Source organism: Callithrix jacchus, chromosome 9 (assembly GCF_049354715.1).
Source record: "Callithrix jacchus isolate 240 chromosome 9, calJac240_pri, whole genome shotgun sequence".
Classification (NCBI taxonomy): domain Eukaryota; kingdom Metazoa; phylum Chordata; class Mammalia; order Primates; family Cebidae; genus Callithrix; species Callithrix jacchus.
Window position 1 is genome coordinate 63062108 of NC_133510.1, and position 18950 is coordinate 63081057.

Consider the following 18950-nt stretch of genomic DNA (forward strand, 5'->3'; position numbering starts at 1 on the left):
CACAGCCTTCCCTGCCCCCCAGCATGTGGTTCTTACCCACTGTTACTTGTTGAACTGGAAAGAATAGACCCCATGCTCTGAGGGCGTGTCCATTGCCACTTGGTTCTGCTGGCTGCTGCTCTCCTGTGCCATAGCCAAGGAGGGGAGTCATCTTGCATGTTCCTTTCCTCATCTCCCACTACAGCAGCCTCACCAAAGCCTACCCACTGTCAGTGCCCTCCCCAACCCACCCACTCTCCACACTCATGTGTGAGCGCACCCACCCACGGCACCACTTCCCTAACCTTCCTAGCAGCCTGTCCTCTTCCCAAGACACATTTGTCAAAACAAGCCAGCATCCTGGTGTTAACTACTGCCTGGCCAAACATGAAGAAGGGCCTCATTCATGAACTCAGACCAAGTCCTTCTTTCGTACATCTGTTGTTTTTTTAAATATGAAATGCTTCACAAATCTGCATGTTATCTTTGCACAGGGGCCATAATCCCTGTGTCATTCTGCTTTTAGAATGTGTGGTGCTGAAGCAAGCACATCCTTCCTACGGGCTCCATGTACCTACCAGCTACCTGTGAACACAGAACCAGCATCATTGTGAGAGGAAGATCTTGATCAGGGTGAAACCTGCCTCTGTTCAGTTTCCTAACCGTAACCCGAAGAAATGATAACACACTTACCTCGACTGAAACACTGGAAGAAGGCACCGGGGCGTACTGGGAGATGTAAGCTCCTTGCAGAGCTGCAGCCGTCGGCATATACTAGAAAGAGAAACATCAATGGGCTTACAGCAGTAATTCTTGGCTATATTTGAAGCAGTTGGGGAGTTTTAAATAAATACTGACACCTGTGTTCTGTCCCAGACATTCTAATTTAATTGATTTGAGCATTAGCTTCTTAAAAGCATTTCAGGTGGTTCTAAAGTACACTGGCTTAGAGAAACGTCTCCCTGTATGATTGACTTTCCTTCTCTTTCCTGACTTTCTTCTCCTTTTCCTCAACAGGCTCCCTTCTCTACCCTTGAGCCCTTCTATATAAAAAGGAATGCAGTAAGCCTAAAAGAAACTTAATGAGCTTCCTCCATCCTTCCAGGTACTATTTTGATGAGGATTCCTAGGACATGTTTGTATCTTAAACTAATATTCATGAGGTGCATGAGTAGGAATCAGTTCAGAGTGGGGGCTGGGGAGCAAATGGCTGTACTCCTGGCTCATGGAGCACTACCACTATAGTTTATGTTCTGTTCTGAGTGTACCCTGGATGATACTGAAGTAATGCCATCATTATTCATAAGTTACTTATCCTGAAGAGTATTACACAGGTATGCCTTGCTCAGTAGGAGAGTTTACAATCAGAAACATCCTGCTTTACCGTGCCTGTGCTGCTGAGGGAGAGGTGGCCCAGTTGCTGGGTAAGAGGTCCCATCATGGAGGCTGGCTGGAGAGAAATAGGATGGTCCATCCCTGGTGTCAGAACTGAACCCTAGAAGCAGCAACAAAGGACAGGGTTAGCTGCAGCATGCCGTGAGGCTGCCTAAAACAGTGATTGGTGGCTGTCAGGACCACTGGAGACAGACATTGAAGAATCCTGGGAAATGGTAAATGAGTAGCAATGCAACTATGCAACAGGAATAGGAACTCTGCCTGTCAGTGTGGAAGGACCCTCGTCCAAGAATAACAAGCTTAGGTCTTACTTCTGGGTTGCACAAGGGTCTAAGCCAGAACTTGCACCTACATCTCCTGACATCAAAGCCCATTGTTTTTTTTTTTTTTTTAGACGGAGTTTTCGCTCTTGTTACCCAGGCTGGAGTGCAATGGCGCAATCTCGGCTCATCGCAACCTCCGCCTCCTGGGTTCAGGCAATTCTCCTGCCTCAGCCTCCTGAGTAGCTGGGATTACAGGCACGCGCCACCATGCCCAGCTAATTTTTTGTATTTCTAGTAGAGATGGGTTTCACCATGTTGACCAGGATAGTCTCGATCTCTTGACCTCGTGATCCACTTGCCTCAGCCTCCCAAAGTGCCGGGATTACAGGCGTGAGCCACTGCGCCTGGCCCTCTTTTTTTTTTTTTTGAGATGGAGTTTCATTCTTGTGCTCAGGCTGGAGTGCAATGGTGCAATCTTGGCTCACTGCAACCTCCGCCTCCCGGGTTCAAGCAATTCTTCTGTCTCAGCCCCCTGAGTAGCTGGGATTACAGGTGCCTGCCACTACACCCGGCTAATTTTTGGTATTTTTGGTACAGAAGGGGTTTCACCATGTTGGCCAGGCTGGTCTCGAATTCCCGACCTCAGGTGATCTACCCGCCTCGGCCTCCCAAAGTGCTGGGATTACAGGTGTGAGTCACTGTGCCCGGCCTATTTTTTCTTTACATCAAATTGCCTCTTTGGCTTCTGCCCACTTCTGAACACTCACTGAAGGTTGCATGAGGTATGAATGGTGGTGCATCCAAGATGGGTTAGGTACTTGTAGAGGAGATGTCTGAGTCACTCTCTAAAACAAGCAAAAACAAAAATGTTAATTGCCTGGAAACTACTGTTCAGCCCAAGGATCTGGCAGTGTTCAGCAAAGCCCATAAAAGTTGGAATGCCCCACTAAAAATAGAAACATTAAGAAAAACGGTTTTAGAAATATTAGCAACTCTTAAAACTCAATAAATACACCAGTGGAAAAAAAGGGCAAAAAGGAGTTCAAAATTACAGTGAGCTATAATTCTGACACTACATTTTAGCCTGGGTGACAAAGAGAGACTCCATCACTAAAAAATTTAAAAAGAAAAGAAAAAGGAAAGGGTTTGGAAAGAAGGTGTACCAGTAGCCAATGAGTCCAGGAGGAGGCGCAAATGCAAATCAAAATCACAGTGGGACACCGCTTTATACCCACCAGGATGCCTACAATTATTATTTCCATTTTTGAAACAGGGTCTTGCTCTCTGTTGCCCAGGCTGGAGTGCAGTGGTGGGACTAGAGGTGTGCACTACTACACCTCGTTAATTTTTGTATTTTTTTGTAGAGCCATGTTGCCCAGGCTGGTCCCAAACTCCTTGGCTCAAGTGATCAGTCCACCTCGGCCTCCAAAAGTGCTAGGATTACAGGTGTGAGCCACAGTGCCAGGCCAGCATGGCTACAATGAAAAGGACAGAATGACAAGTGTTTTATGCTGCTACTGCTGGTGGGAATGTAAAATGGTACAGCTCCTCTGGAAAACGTGTTGGTAGTTCCTTAAAAAATTAAATATACAGTTGCTATGTAGACCAGCAATTCCATTCCCAGGTATATACCCAAGTGAAATGAAAACATATGTCCACACAGAAACTTGCATGTCAATGTTTATAGCAGTATTATTCATAATAGCCAAAAGGAAACAACTCAAATGATGATCAATTGATAATTGGATAAACAAAATGTGGTATACCCATATAATGGAATATTATTCAGCTATAAAAAGAATGAAGTACTGATAAACACTATAACATGGACAAATTTTGAAAACGTATTTTTTTTTTTTTTGAGACGGAGTTTCGCTGTTGTTACCCAGACTGGAGTGCAATGGCATGATCTCGGCTCACCGCAACCTCCGCCTCCTGGGTTCAAGCAATTCTCCTGCCTCAGCCTCCCGAGTAGCTGGGACTACAGGCTCATGCCACCATGCCCAGCTAATTTTTGTATTTTTAGTAGAGATGGGGTTTCACTTTGTTGACCAGGATGGTCTCGATCTCTTGACCTCATGATCCACCCACCTCGTCCTCCCAAAGTGCTGGGATTATAGGTGTGAGCCACCACGCCCGGCCTGAAAACGTATTAAGTGAAAGAAGCCAGACAAAAAACTACATATTGTATGATTTAACTTATGTGTAATCATACGATCATACAATTTTCTGGGCTTTGCCTATTATGTTCAGAATAGGGAAATCTATAGACACAAAAAGTATATTATGGGTTGCAGGGACATTTCAATTCAAATTGGATTTGAAATAATCCAAAAAGTTACATTATTTAATAATTTGGTGCTAGGCCAACTGGTTAACACTCTGAAAGAAAACAGGACTCCTGGCTGGGCACAGTGGCTCATGCCTGTAATGACAGCACTTTGAGAGGCCAAGGAGGCTGGATCATGAGGTCAGAAGATCAAGACCAACCTGGCCAAAATGGTGAAACCCTGTCTCTACTAAAAATACAAAAATTAGCTGGTTGTGGGGGCATGTGCCTGTAATCCCAGCTACTCAGGAGGCTGAGGCATGAGAATCGCTTGAAACCAGGAGGCAGAGGTTGCAGTGAGCCAAGATCATGCCACTGCATTCCAGGCTGGCGACAGAGCAAGACTCCATCTGAAAAAAAAAAAAAAACAAAAACAAAAAAAAACACAAAAAACCAGGACTCCTATCTTATGCCATACACAAAAATAAAACCCTGATGATTAGACATTTAAATGTAAATATAAAACATAAAATCTTAGAGACCAAAACCTAAAAAAAAAAAAATTGGAAACCAGATACATAGTTTAGAGACTGAGAATACTTTTTAAATTAAGACAAGAAATTCTAAAGTTTTTTATAAAAGGAAAAGAAAAATTTGCCTGGTGCGGTGGCTCATGCCTGTAATCCCAGCACTTTGGGAGGCCGAGGTGGGTGGATCACGAGGTCAAGAGATCGAGACCATCCTGGTCAACATGGTGAAACCCCGTCTCTACTAAAAATACAAAAAATTAGCTGGGCATGGTGGCGCGTGCCTGTAATCCCAGCTACTCAGGAGGTTGAGGCAGGGGAATTGCCTGAACCCAGGAGGCGGAGGTTGCGGTGAGCCGAGATCGTGCCATTGTGCTCCGGCCTGGGTAACAAGAGCGAAACTCCGTCTCAAAAAAAAAAAAAAAGAAAGAAAAGAAAAATTTAACTATATATAATTTTTTTTTTAGATGGAGTCTAGCTCTGTTGCCTCGCCCAGGCTGGAGTGCAGTAGCACAATCTCGGCTCACTGCAACCTCCGCCTCCTGGGTTCAACCAATTCTCCTGCCTCAGCCTTCCAAGTACTGGGATTACAGGCGCGCATCACCACACCTGGCTGATTTTTGCATTTTTAGTAGAGATGAGGTTTCACCATGTTGGTCAGGCTGGTCTTGATCTCCTGATCTCGTGATCTGCCTGCCTCGGCCTCCCAAAGTTCTGAGATTACAGGTGTGAGCCACCATGTCCAGCCAACTATATACAAATTTTACTTTTTTTTTTTTTGAGACATGGTCTTGCTCTGTCAACCTCTGGGGTCAAGTGATCCTCCTACTTCCGCCTCCTGAGCTTCTGGGATTACAGTTATGCACCACCATTCCCAGCTAATTTTTGTATATTTTGTAGAGATGGGGGTTTCACCGTGTTGCCCAAGCTGGTCTTGAACTCCTGAGCTCAAGTGATCCGCCTGCCTCTGCTTCCCAAACTGCTGGGATTTCAGGCCTGAGCCATCACACCTGGCCAACTTTTATATGGCAAAGACTAGTGATTCCCACAGTATGTTCCCTGAACCAGCAGCAGTAGCAGCAGCATCACCTGGGAACTTGTTGGATATGCAAATTCTTGCCTTCTACCCTAGTCTTACTGAACCGGAAACTCTGAGTGTGACGCATGCAACCCAGGTTTCGATAAGCTTTCCACCTGATTCTGATACACCACTAAAGTTTGAAGACCACAAAGTCAACAGCCGAAAAATAAAACTGGAAAAAAAAATGTGTAACAAAGATAGCATTCAGAAGACTAATACTTATATATAGTTGTATAAATTTATGAGAAAAGAACAAATAAACAAATAGAAACATGGGCAAAGCATATGAATAGCAATCAGAGAGAAGCAAATCAAAATATAACAAACAAAATGATTAAATTCACCTATAGTCAGGGACATGCAAATTAAAATAACAATGTACTTTACATTCATCAAGTCAGGAACAATTTTTTTTTTTGAGATGGAGTTTCCCTCTTGTTGCCCAGGCTGGAGTGCAGTGGCACAATCATGGCTCACTGCAACCTCACCTTCTGGGTGCAAGCGATTCTCCTGCCTCAGCCTCCGTAGTAGTTGGGATTACAGGTGCCTGTCACCATGCCCAGCTAATTTGTGTTTGTTTTTTTTTTGAGATAGAGTGTCGCTCTGTCACCAGGATGGAGTGCAGTGGTGTGATCTCGGCTTACTGCAACCTCCGCCTCCCTCCAACCTCCCAGGTTCAAGCAATTCTCCTGCCTCAGCTTCCTGAGTAGCTGGGACCACAGGCATGTGCCATCACGCCCAGCTAATTTTTGTATTTTTAGTAGAGACAGGGTTTCACCATGTTGGCCAGGAAGGTCTTGATCTCTTCACCTTGCACACCTGTAATCCCAGCACTTTGGGAGGCTGAGACAGGTGGATCAGTCAGGAACAATTTAAAAAGAGCAGTAACACCTATGTCTGGAGGGAAATGGGTACTTTCACACAAGGCTGGTAGAAATGTGAGGTAACACAGTCTTTGTGGAAAGCAATCTGGCAACGTCTATGAAACTGAACATCTGTACACCATTCAACCTAGCAATCCAACTCCTGAGACTCTAGCCCCCAGAAACAGAAGCACTCATATGTAAAAATATAGCACAAGAGTGTTAAGTGGAGCATCACTGATAGCAGCAAAAAACCGAATCTAAGTGAATGCTCCCATTGGGTATAGCTAAAGAATTCTGGCACATCTGCAGCATGAAATATAATGTAACCATTAAAAAAGATAAACTTAGAGCAGAGATAATGCAACAGAATCACCCGGAGGGCTTGTTAAAACCCAGATCACGGCTGGGTGTGGTGCAGCACTTTGGGAGGTCGAGGTGGGCAGATCACCTGAGGTCAGGAGTTTGAGATCCGCCCACCCAACATGGTGTAACCTCATCTCTACTAAAAATACAAAAATTAGCTGGGTGTGGTGGCATATGCTGGTAATCCCAGCTATTTCAGAGGCTGAGACAGGAGAATCACTTGAACCCACGAAGCAGAAGTTGCAGTGAGCTAACATTGTGCCACTGCATTCCAGGCTGGGCAACAAGAGCGAGACTCCATCTTAAAAAAAAAAAAAAATCAAACAGGGCTGGGCACAGTAGCTCATTCCTGTAATCCCAGCAATTTGGGAGGTTGAGGTGGGCAGATCATGAGGTCAGGAGTTAGAGACCAGCCTGGCCAACACGGTGAAACCCCGGCTCTACTAAAAATACAAAAATTAGCCCAGCATGTTGGTATACACCTGTAGTCCCAGCTACTTGGGAGGCTGAGGCAGGAGAATCACTTGAAGCTGGGAGGTGGAGGTTGCAGTGAGTTGAGTTCTTGCTACTGCACTCCAGCCTGGGCAATAAGATCTCACTCTGTTGCAAAAAAACAAAACAAAAACCCAGATTGCCGGGCCCCATACTCAAGAGTTTGTAATTCAGTAGATTTGGAGGGGAGTCCAAAATTTCTGTTTTTAAAAATTCGCAGATGATGCTGACACCGCTGGTCTAGGACCACACTCTGAGAATCACTGGTGTAGGATACTGTTAAGTGAGAAAAGTGAATGTAAAAATATATTTAATATAGTCCAAGTTTCGTAAAATAAGCAACTTCCCAAATGCTATACAAATGTGTATATTCACATGAAAAAATATGACCAATGCTACACAGTAGGACATTAACATGAGTTTACTTATGGAGGTGGTGGAAGGGGAGTAAGAGGACACCATTAAAAATACATACTGGGGGGGAAAAACATACCATATATATCACTACGCACACACAGATCATCTTTTACACTGTTATGTAAAATTGTGTGTAATATGATTAAAAGAAAAAAAAAATAAGAAGTTCCTAGCCTTATATTACTTAAAGCACAATAGTAGGGAAAACCACCGCACCCTTTTTCAGACATGAACATACCTGATACGAAGACACGGAAGAGGAAAGGTATGGGGAGAGTGCAGACTGAGCAAGCATCCTGTTGGGGGTGATGTTATAAGGGGCTGGGTAAAACCTGTGGGAAGGAACCTCAGTCAGTACTGAGTCACAGGAAACCACAAGGGAAGAGCCCCAACTGATAGGCACAGCCAACTTTTCCTTGACTTTATTTTTTTTTTTTTTGAGATGGAGTTTCGCTTGTTACCCAGGCTGGAGTGCAATGGCACGATCTCAGCTCACCGCAACCTCCGTCCCCTGGGTTCAGGCAATTCTCCTGCCTCAGGCTCCCAAGAAGCTGGGATTACAGGCACGCGCCACCATGCCCAGCTAATTGTTTGTATTTTTAGTAGAGACGAGGTTTCACCATGTTGACCAGGATGGTCTCAATCTCTTCACCTTGTGATCCACCCGCCTCAGCCTCCCAAATTGCTGGGATTACAGGCGTGAGCCACCGCGCCCGGCCCTCCCTTGACTTTCAAATAGAGATAATCAAGATGAAACATTTGAGTGTCTGGACCTAGGCTATTATCATTTTCAGGTGGCCTGGTTATATAAAACACCCTTACCCATTCTGAAGAGACGTGGTGGGGTCATAGGTCAAGGCCATGCTACCCTATAAAGAAAGAAGACAGTGTTCACATTGTGAGTCCTTGTGTGAAAACAGGCCCAGAATGTCCAAGGCTGGGAATGTATTTAGTTTAACAAATTAAAGCCTGGACAAGTCCCACTACAGCTGTTCCAGAGTTTTTCTAATTGTTCAGGCTGCAAAGCCCCACTGGAGAACGCACTGGCAGTATGTTAACAGCCAGCATCTCTCAGTTACCTACCCTAGCTCCAAAGCTTTCCACCTCAGCTCACAGAAATCATGCCATGATCATTCCCATTCCACTTTAACGTCCTTAGTACTCTTGTCTCCTCAGTGGTCCTCTTACCATGTCTCCATTCCTTGGCCAGGCCCGTCCATTTTGCACAAATTTTCCTTGGTTCTGTCGTTTCTTTGGCCCACCATCAGCAAATTTGCAAAGCAAGGGATCGGATGGGGCTGCCAAGAGAGAAAGCAGATGCGCAGCTGAGTCTCATCTTGCATGGCCCAGGCACACTCATGCAAAGCTGCTCCAGAATCTTCACTGGAAGCAACCTGTGGCCCTCTCAGCCTGAGCCCCACGTGCCTCACCTGGTACTCCAGGGGGTGTCTTAATATATTTTCCATTAAAGTGGGTGATGATGGCTTCACACTTCTCTGTGGATTCCATCCTAAGGAGCATAAGAGGGTTAGGCTCTAGCTTCTCCAGGATCTGTGCTTTCCCCACTTTCAAAGAGAAAACTCTAAGTTCCCAGCCCCACAAATCCTCCAAATATTATGACTAGAGAAACAGTGTCTGCCACACAAATTCAAGGTTCTTGAAGAGGGAACCCCAGCTTGTAATGAAGGTTCTCTCAACTGGTCCTTGTATGGGATCCTCATATAAATAATGGCAGTCTTCAGACTTTTTTTTTTTTTTTTTTTGAGATGGAGTCTTGCTCTGTTGCCTAGGCTGGAGTGCAATGGCTCAATCTAGGCTCACTGCAACCTCTGCCTCCCAGGTTCAAGCAATTCTTCTGCCTCAGCTTCCTGAGTAGCTGGGACTACAGGTGCACATTACCACATCCAGCTAATTTTTGTATTTTTTAGTAGAGACAGAGTTTTGCCATATTGGCCAGGCTGGTCTCGAATTCCTGACCTTGTGATCTGCCCGCCTCAGCCTCCCAAAGTGCTAGGATTATAGGCGTGAGCCACTGCATCCAGCCAGACTATTAACATGGGCCCTTAAGAATAGAAGAAACAGAGGCTGTTACCATGATGATGATGATGATGATTTTTGAGATGGAGTTTTGCTCTCTTGCCCAGGCTGGAGTGCAGTGGCACAATCTCGGCTCACTGCAACCTCCACCTCCTGGGTTCAAATGATTTTCCTGCCTCAGCCTCCCGAGTAGCTGGAATTACAGGCGTGTGCCACCACACCTGCCTCATTTTTGTATTTTTAATAGAGACAGGGTTTCACTATGTTTGTCAGGCTGGTCTTGAACTTTTGACCTTGTGATTTGCCTGCCTTGGCCTCCTAAAGTACTGGGATTACAGGCATGAGCCACCGTGCCTGGACACTGTTATTAAAAAATTCTCAATAGAAATTCTTCCTTGGGATTACAGGCATGAGCCACTGCACCTGGCCACCATTATTTTTTATTAAAAAATTCTGAATAGAAATTATTTCTTTAATTTAATAAAATTGTACAAGCTAAGAATTTGCCAATATTTATTTTTTGCTTCTTGTTGTAATTAAGTTCAAGGTCTAATTAGCTACGCATAATATCATTAAGATTTCACCAATCTGTGGAAGGAAAAAGCAGTAAGAAAGAGTTCATGGCCCATAGCGATAGAAAAAGGAATGTTGGAATCTACTGAGTTAGTGTATTGTTAGAGAAAGAGGAATAAGGAATCAGAAGACTGAGATTCCAGCACCCAGAGCTCTGTGTTAAAACACTCACAAAAACCCTCTGATCAGCCAGGTGTGGTGGCTCACATCTATAAACTCAGCACTTTGGGAGGCTGAGGCGGGTGGATCACTTGAGGTCAGGAGTTCGAGACCAGCCTGGCCAACATGGTGAAACCCTGTCTCTACTAAAAATACAAAAATTACCCGGGTTTGGTGCCTATAGTCCCAGCTGCTCGGGAGGTAGAGGTGAGAGAATCGCTTGAACCCAGGAGGCAGAGGTTGCAGTGAGCCAAGATCATGCCACTGCACTCCAATGTGGGTGACAGAGAGAGACTCAGTCTCAAAAAAAAAACAAAACCCAAAAACAAAAACAACCAGATGCGGTGGCTCACGCCTGTAATCCCAGCACTTTGGGAGACCAAGACAGGTGGATCACAAGGTCCCACAAGATGTTCGAGACAAGCCTGACCAAAATTAGCTGGGCATGATGGCAGGCACCTATAATCCCAGCTACTCGGGAGGCTGAGGCAGCAGAATCGCTTGAACCCAAGAGGTGGAGGTTGCAGTGAGCTGAGACTGTGCCACTTTGTCTCAAAAACAACCAACCAACCAGAAACAAAAAAACCCCTCTGATCCACTCCTTATTTAAGTTTTAGAGATAACATCTGTCTACTCTACCACACAGTGTTGTATAGACCAAAGGAGATAATGTATATAAACGTGTTCTAAAAATTATAAGGGACTATATAGAACAAGGAACAGTATCTTCACCTATCTCTATATTTAAAGTGAGACTCAATATATTTAACCTATTTCCCTATTTAAAGTAAGACTCACATTTGCTGGGCTGATGACCACCAGAAATATGAACCATTTCTACAAAAGAGGTAACTTTAAAAAGTCCTCAAATTGAGCCTTTTAGAGAAAACCACACATTAGGTAACCTAGAGCAGTGAGCTTCTGTCGGGTATTTCTACTCCTTATAGTCTTTCCAAAGGGTGAGCAGCCCACGGAGCATTTCAGAACCTCAACTTTCCCTAACACGGCTAAATCTGATGTGCCTGAGGGAGAGCTCCTGATGGCTAATGATCAAAGCTGAAGTCCCTTCCTACAACAGCTCCTCTCAAATGGTTTCCAATTCTTTAGAATCAACAAAGTTGGGGGACTTTAGCAAGATGTCAATTCACACATTAAAAAATCAATTTTGATTACAGAACACTTTGGTTCTTGCCATATAATTCAAAAGGAATTTTTTTTAGACGGAGTTGTGCTCTGTCACCCAGGCTGAAGTGCAGTGGCGTGATCTGGGTTCACTGCAACCTTATCCTCCCGGGTTCAAGAGATTTTCCCGTCTCAGCCTCCTGAGTAGCTGGGATTACCAGCATGTGCCACCATGCCCGGCTAATTTCTGTATTTTTAGTAGAGACAGGGTTTCATCATGTTGGCCAGGCTGGTCTCAAACTCCTGGCCTCAAGTGATTTGCCCACCTCAGCCTCCCAAAGTGCTGGGATTACACAGGCATGAGCCATCACACCCAGCCAAAATTTTTATTTATATACATATTTTTGTTGCACAGAAGTATGACAAGATGATCCATAATGACTTTAAATTATAAAAATATTTTAGGGCCGGGTGAGGTGGCTCATGCCTGTAATCCCAGCAATTTGGGAGGCTGAGGTGGGTGGATCACAAGGTGAAGAGATTGAGACCAGCCTGGTCAACATGGTGAAACCTCGTCTCTACTAAAAATACAAAAAATTAGCTGGGCATGGTGGCGCATGCCTGTAATCCCAGCTACTCAGGAGGCTGAGGCAGGGGAATTGCTTGAACCCAGGAGGCAGAGGTTGCGGTGAGCCGAGATTGCGCCATTGCACTCCAGCCTGGGTAACAAGAGCGAAACTCCGTCTCAAAAAAAAAAAAAAAAAATGATATGAGATTTATGACTACAGTAGTCCCACCTTATCCTCAGAAGATGCGTTCCAAGGCCCCTAGTGGATGCCTGAAACCGTGGATAGTATCAAACCCTAGATATACTATGTTTTTTCATCTGAAGGCCACGATAGCTACTAAGTGACTAATGGGAGGGTAGCATTTGCAGTGTGGATACACTGGACAAAGGGTGGGATGGAGCTGGAAAACATCAAATTTCTTTTTGAGACAGAGTCTCACTATGTTGCCCATGCTAGAGTGCAGTGGATATCGGCTCACTGCAACCTCCACCTCCAGAATTCAAGTGATTCCACTGCCTCAGCCTCCTGAGTAGCTGGGACTACAGGTGCACGCCACCATGCCTGGCTATTTTTTCTATTTTTAGTAGATATGGGGTTTTACCATGTTGACCAGGCTGGTCTTGAACTCCTGACCTTAAGTGATCTGCTCACCTCCAGCTCCCAAAGTGCTGGGATTACAGGTCTGAGTCACCTCGCCCAGCCTGAAATTTAATCATGCTACTCAGAATGGTATATGATTTAAAAACTTATGAACTAGTTCCAGATTTTTCCATTTAATATTTTTCAGTTGACTATGGGTAACTGAAACCATAGAAAGTGAAACCATAAATAAGGGGAGATTACTGTATTAAAAAAAAAAAGATGGCCCGTGGTTTTTTTTTTTTTTTTTTTTTTTTTGGTGTAGGGGTAAAGGTAAGGGGGAATAGAAAGTGGCTGGGGATCCTGTGGACCCACAGCTCCATCCTCAGGGCAAGACCCATCCCATCTGCCTCCAGCTATACCCATACTCCTGTATGTATGTATGTATGTATGTATGTATGTATGTATGTATGTATGTATTGAGACAGTGTCTCACTCTGTAGCCCTGGAGTGCAATGGTATGATCACAGTTCACTGCAGCCCTGATGTCCTGGGCTTAGGTGATCCTCCCACCTTAGCCTCTCAGGTAGCTGGGACTACAGGCACATGCCACTATGCCCAGCTAATTTAAAAAAAATTTTTTTTAATATCTATTTTAGCCACAAGATTAGAAATTAGCCCAGCTTTGTTTTTTTTTTGTTTTTTTTTTTTGTAGAGATGGGGTTTCACCATGTAGCCCAAGCTGGTCTTGAACTCCTGAGCTCAAGTGATCCATCTGCCTTGGCCTCCCAAAGTCCAGAATTTTTTAAATGAATGATTTGTATATCAGATTGCTATGATATTTAGATCTTGTTTGAATACATTTTTAAATGAGATAACAGTATTATCTTAAATGTCAACATTTATACTTTGCTGGAAATCATACTTTGGATGAATCTAAACATATGAAGAAAACTTATAGACATTAACATAGAAACACACAAGAGATTTCATAGTTTTATAAAAGTCTCTAAAGCCACAGTTCCTGAGCTGTGCTCTCAGGCACTGTGGGTCACTGCAGTGAACTCAGAGAGGCACGGTGAGAGATATTTTAACTCTTTGAAGAAAAACAGCAGTATCTGTTGGAGAATGTGTGCACTACTAACTCAAAGTTGTTCACTGTTTCAACATTAGCTCCCCCTACAATCTTTTTGATAACATCATAGTTTTGCAAAGATGGGTTTAAATAGTTGCTATGACAAAAGCAAATACCAAAAGAAAAAACAGCATGTACCAGGAAATGAGGGGGTAAGTGTCCATTCCGATACCAGATTTTGAGAAGTTGTGCAATTCCAACAGGCACATATTCCATCAGTAAGTATAGTTACAATGAAATAAAGACATTCTCTCTTTCATTGTTTGTATATTATTTTTTCAAGCAGCCACAAAGCTGTTAAAGCATAAACACTTATTAAGTTGTGTGGACCATGAAGTTATTGCTGTCAGGAAATTTTTTTAAAAATTTGTGTGGACCATTCAGTTACTTAATAAATTGAACTGTTAGGTACTTCTTTTGGTCTAGGGTACAAAGTATTGTGGCCGGGCACAGGATCACCTGAGGTCAGGAGTTCGAGACCAGCCTGTCCAATATGGTGAAACCCCGTCTTTAAAAAAATAATTAAAAAAAAAAGTATTATGACAACTAAGGGTGCCACAAACAGAGAAATGCTGAGAACCTCTGCTAGGAACTCTCCTTTAGTTAAACCTGGGATTGCCAGCAGATGGTGCTACTAAGATTGAGTCTGCTGGGGAAGAGGAACTCTTTTTCTTTTCTTTCTTTCTTTTTTTTTTTTTGAGAGGGAGTCTCACTCTGTTGCCCAGACTAGGGTTCAATGGCTCGATCCTGGCTCACTGCAACCTCTGCCTCCCAGGTTCAAGTGATAAGTGATTCTCCTGCCTCAGCCTCCAGAGTAGCTGGGATTACAGGTGCCTGCCACCATGCCCAGCATCATGCCTAGTTAATTTTTGTATTTTTAGCAGAGACGGGGTTTCACGAGGTTGGCCAGACTGGTCTCGAACTCCTGACCTCAGGTGATCCACCTGCCTCTGCCTCCCAAAGTGGGTGGGATTACAAGTGTGAGCCACCGTGCTCGGTCAAGAGGAACTACTTCTTGTTCCCAACGTCTGAAACACTCAGAGTAAGGGAGTGTTTATGGACTAGACAAGATATTATAAAGCAAAAAGGGGTGCTTAGCTCACTTAGTCCAGTCATTTTCAAAGTAAAAAAAAAAGGCAAAAGAATCTCCTTTCAAAACAGAGCCATTTCTTAAGTGGGCTAAGGGAGTCTGATGCCTTATGACAATGAGGGCAGATACCCAAAGAAGGGCACCCTGGAAAACTGCAGGTACATGGAATACTTTGGGGAAATTACGTATCTGAATCAATCTCCACTTCAGTGAGTGAACCAAGGCTCATAAAGATCTGTTATCACAGGCACAGAATTGTTCTAGAATAGAGGTCTCCTAACAGATCTGAAAAGGAAGATCAAAACTTCTTCATCCTACTGATCTCAAAGCCAGAAGGATCAGGGCTCTGCTCTAACACCCACTCCTGTGAGACCCTGGGCAAATCACTTAATACTGAGAAGTTTACTTTCCTCATCTGTAACATGGAGAATATTTATCTCATAGGGCTGTTAGAAAGATTCAATGAGATAACAAGATAAGAAATACTCAGTAAACAGTAAACTATAAGAATACACAGAATTTTTTACTCTGCTTGGGTCTGGATCAAAGGAACAAAGCCTAGAGTAGCAGAAGTAGGGAAAGAATAATGATTTGGGAGCTTAGCTGAGTGTGGTGGCTCATGCTTGTAATCCCAGCTGCTTAGGTGGCTGAGGCAGGAGGATCACTTGAGCCCAGATGTTCAAGAGCAGCCTGGACAACACAGCAAGACTGCATCTTTATTAAAAAAAAATATTTAAGTAGGGCTAATGGGTTTTTGAGTATTGTAACCTATAATAAAATAACTTATTTTTTTTTTTGAGACAGAGTCTTACTCTGTTGACCAGACTGGAGTGCAGTGGCGTGATCTTGGCTCACTGCAACCTCCGCCTCCCAGGTTCAGGCAATTCTCCTGCCTCAGCCTCCCAAGTAATTGGGATTACAGGCACCCGCCATCACACCTGGCTAATTTTTGTAGTTTTAGTAGAGATGGGGTTTCACCATATTGGCCAGGCTGGTCTTAAACTCCTGACCTTAGGTGATGTGCCTGCCTTGGCCTCCTAAAGTGTTGGGATTATAGGTGTGAGCCACCGCGCCCGGCCTAAAATAAACTCTGGACTTACCGTCAAGTATTTTTGACTAATAGTCAAGTATTTTGACCTTGTGTGGGAAGAGGCACAGATTTTGGTTTTTGGTGACCCCTAAGTGACATTCGTTATTAACCTCATCATTTCCCCACTCCTGCCTTCCTCACCTTGCAAAGCCAACCCCTCTGCTGGTCCCACTGGTGTCTCGAAGGATACGGGTGGAGATAACCTGGCCAAAGGGCTTCAGCATCCCCTCCAGTTCCTGCTCATCCATTGACAGTGGGAGGTTTGAGATGTATAAATTTGTGGGGTCCTGTTCCTGTTGCTATGGAAATAACAGTGAGAAAATGAGGCTATCCCTCTCCCACCCTCAGCCCTCCTCACAAAATGACATTTCAGAAAAGAGACTAGAAGAAGGGTCCCACATAAACAAAGATTATCCTATTTGTTAACACCCAGTCCCACTACAACGGATGTATATTGAGTTGCAGGAGGGAAAAGCGCAGATTTTATATTTCTAGTACTATATAAGCTCATCATACAAGTCATAAATGGTGTTTGGCTTTTGTTTTTGTTTTTTTTTAATTGGAGACAGAGTCTTGCTCTGTTGCCAGGCTGGAGTGCAATGGCGCCATCTCGGCTCACTGCAACCTCCGCCTCACGGGTTCAAGCGATTCTCCTGCCTTAGCCTCCCTAGTAGCTGGGACTATAGGCGTGTGCCACCAGGACCATCTAATTTTTGTATTTTTAGTAGAGCCGGGTCTCACCATGTTGGCTAGGATGGTCTCAATTTCTTGACCTTGTTATTCAACCGGCCTCCCAAAGTGCTGAAATTACAGGCGTGAGCCACCTCGCCCGGCCGGCTGTCTCTTTAAGAAACAGGCTGTGTAGCTAGATACATTTTATTTAAAATTAAAAAAAAAAAAAAGAAGAAGAAGAAGAAAGAAAAAGAAACAGGCAGGGCTGCAGTGGCTCACACCTGTAATCCCAGTACTTCGGCCGAGGCAGGCGGACCATGAGGTCATGAAATTGAGACCCTCCTGGCCAACATGGTGAAAGCCTGTCTCTACTAAAAATACAAAAATTAGCTGGGCATGGTGGCATGCGCCTCTCATCCTAGCTACTCGGGAGGCTGAGGCAGGAGAATCGCTGGAACCAGGGAGATGGAGGTTGCAGTGAGCAAGATCGTGCCACTGCACTCCAGCCTGGCGACAGAGCAGGAGTCCGTCTCAAAAAAGAAAGAAAGAAAGAAACAGGCAGAGCAGCATTCCCGCTCTCACCCAGCAGCCGTCCCGAGGCTGGATTCCCCTGGACTGCCTTGCTCCTTGGCTGGCTTGTTTTAAGCAGCCCCTCCCCCTTCTCTTCCGGCCACGCAGAATCCTCTAAGTAGGAATGCTTGTTCACTCCTCGATGGAGGAAGAGCAGGAAGAGGGGAGAGGGACAGGGAAAGAGCCAGATGTGGAGTTTACTGGATCACCATGGAGCCCTGAAAGCTACAGTCTCATAGGAACCCTGAAGGCTCCTAAATCTTTGCGCTTTTGTCAGAGGGTTTCACTCCTGGGAGAAGAGGTAGGACAGCCCTTCCAGAGGACTGAACGTGCAAAATGGCAGTATCATCCAATAGCTGTATTTTTAAGAATTTAAGCAGTCACTCTGCCATAAACAGTGGTCACCAGCAACCTTAATCCCCTTCTGCCTTTTCCTTTCGTTTTCTTTTTCTTTAACCATTACAGAAAAGGTGGCTGGCTGGCTTGCCTCATAAGCTCTATGTATAGTACCCCTAATAGCTTCAGAAAGGCAAGGGGACAATCCTACCTAACAGAAGAATTGAGAGAGAAAGGCTTTTGGATTTCTGGTAGTCTAGGTGAAGACAACAGTTTCAGACGGACCTGAGGAGAAGGGACAGTTTCCTCCCTTGATGTGGCTTCCCCCCTGCCTCCCCAGCCCACTACCCTGGCCCCTGTGGGGAACAACGTTGGGAGGTGGAGAGCATTGTTCTGAACTTCTGAATTGCACAACTGACTTGTTCAGAGAATGTTGCAAAACAAGCTGTCTGGTAGGGAAGTGGGGCCAGGGTGAATGATACAGGGAAAATAGGGAAGCAGCAGGAGTACTGGAAGAGGCCGCCTTACCCTCTTTCTCACTGCCAGTAACTTGGTGAGAGGAACAGAGTTGACAGAGCTACTTGCCATAGACTTTGAATCCATCTTCCTCCAGCAGCCAGGGGTGCCCATGGACTGTCTAGAAAGCACTGTGGATAGCCCTTTCCCACTCCATTTCGTGGTTCCTAAGCCTATGGAAACCTTAGAACTGGAACTTTGGTGCTAACCATAAACCCCTTGGAGGAACGGACATGGGGGAATAGCCTTACCTTTGCCATCTGTGCCTGTACACCGCTGGCCTTCAGTGCTGTTACAGCTTTCTGTGCTGCTGAAGGGCTGTCAAAATCTACAAAGCCATAGCCTGGGACAGAGAAACAGCATCACCGGGAGGTGGGAGGTGTAAGGGACATAGGGAGGTCCAGGTTTTTCAGGAGACAGAGGAAGAGTTATCATCCATGTAACAGAAGCGGGGAGAAAGCTATTGAGAGATTTCAGATAGTTATCTACCTGCTCCTCAAACCCTGACGTGTGATCTACTTTGTGGCTAAGAATGCCAAGGCAATGAGCTACTGTGGTGTCCCTGCCTTTCTCCCTCCCCCTTAAGAAATTTGAGGTTTCAAGAACTAGGCTCTTCTAATAACCCAAAGCTTCCCTATACCTCTAAAAAAATCCCCCCTGCTTTTCTTGATATATCCCAGAAATGCTAGGAATGTAGGGAATGCAGCCTCTCTACAGCAGACCACCAGCCACCAGCTGGAAGGTCCTCACCACCCCAGCCTATAGCCCTTTCTCTTCCTTCTGCTCTTCCAGCTTTATCTAGAACTGCTCAAAACCCAATAAAACTACTCACCCTCAGAAAATAATACCC

General features: G+C 44.7%; 1 protein-coding gene across 44 annotated transcripts in view; it reads right to left on the minus strand.

Moving 5' to 3' along the window:
• The window catches only part of RBMS2 (RNA binding motif single stranded interacting protein 2), a 101350-nt gene that overhangs the window by 23686 nt on the left and 58714 nt on the right, over positions 1-18950 (minus strand). For 8 of the 44 annotated variants that reach the window (XM_078336364.1, XM_078336357.1, XM_054238397.2 and 5 more), the window contains 10 exons: positions 18352-18443; positions 16148-16305; positions 9083-9162; positions 8841-8950; positions 8475-8521; positions 7891-7984; positions 2405-2482; positions 1364-1474; positions 673-753; positions 37-123 (listed from right to left, as the gene is read on the minus strand). In XM_078336364.1, coding sequence (XP_078192490.1) covers positions 43-123; positions 673-753; positions 1364-1474; positions 2405-2482; positions 7891-7984; positions 8475-8521; positions 8841-8950; positions 9083-9162; positions 16148-16305; positions 18352-18443 — 932 coding nt within the window. In that variant the 3' untranslated portion in view covers positions 37-42. The remainder of the gene's footprint in view (positions 1-36; positions 124-672; positions 754-1363; positions 1475-2404; positions 2483-7890; positions 7985-8474; positions 8522-8840; positions 8951-9082; positions 9163-16147; positions 16306-18351; positions 18444-18950) is intronic. The other 36 variants (XM_078336344.1, XM_078336356.1, XM_078336340.1 and 33 more) reach the window with 10 other exon arrangements.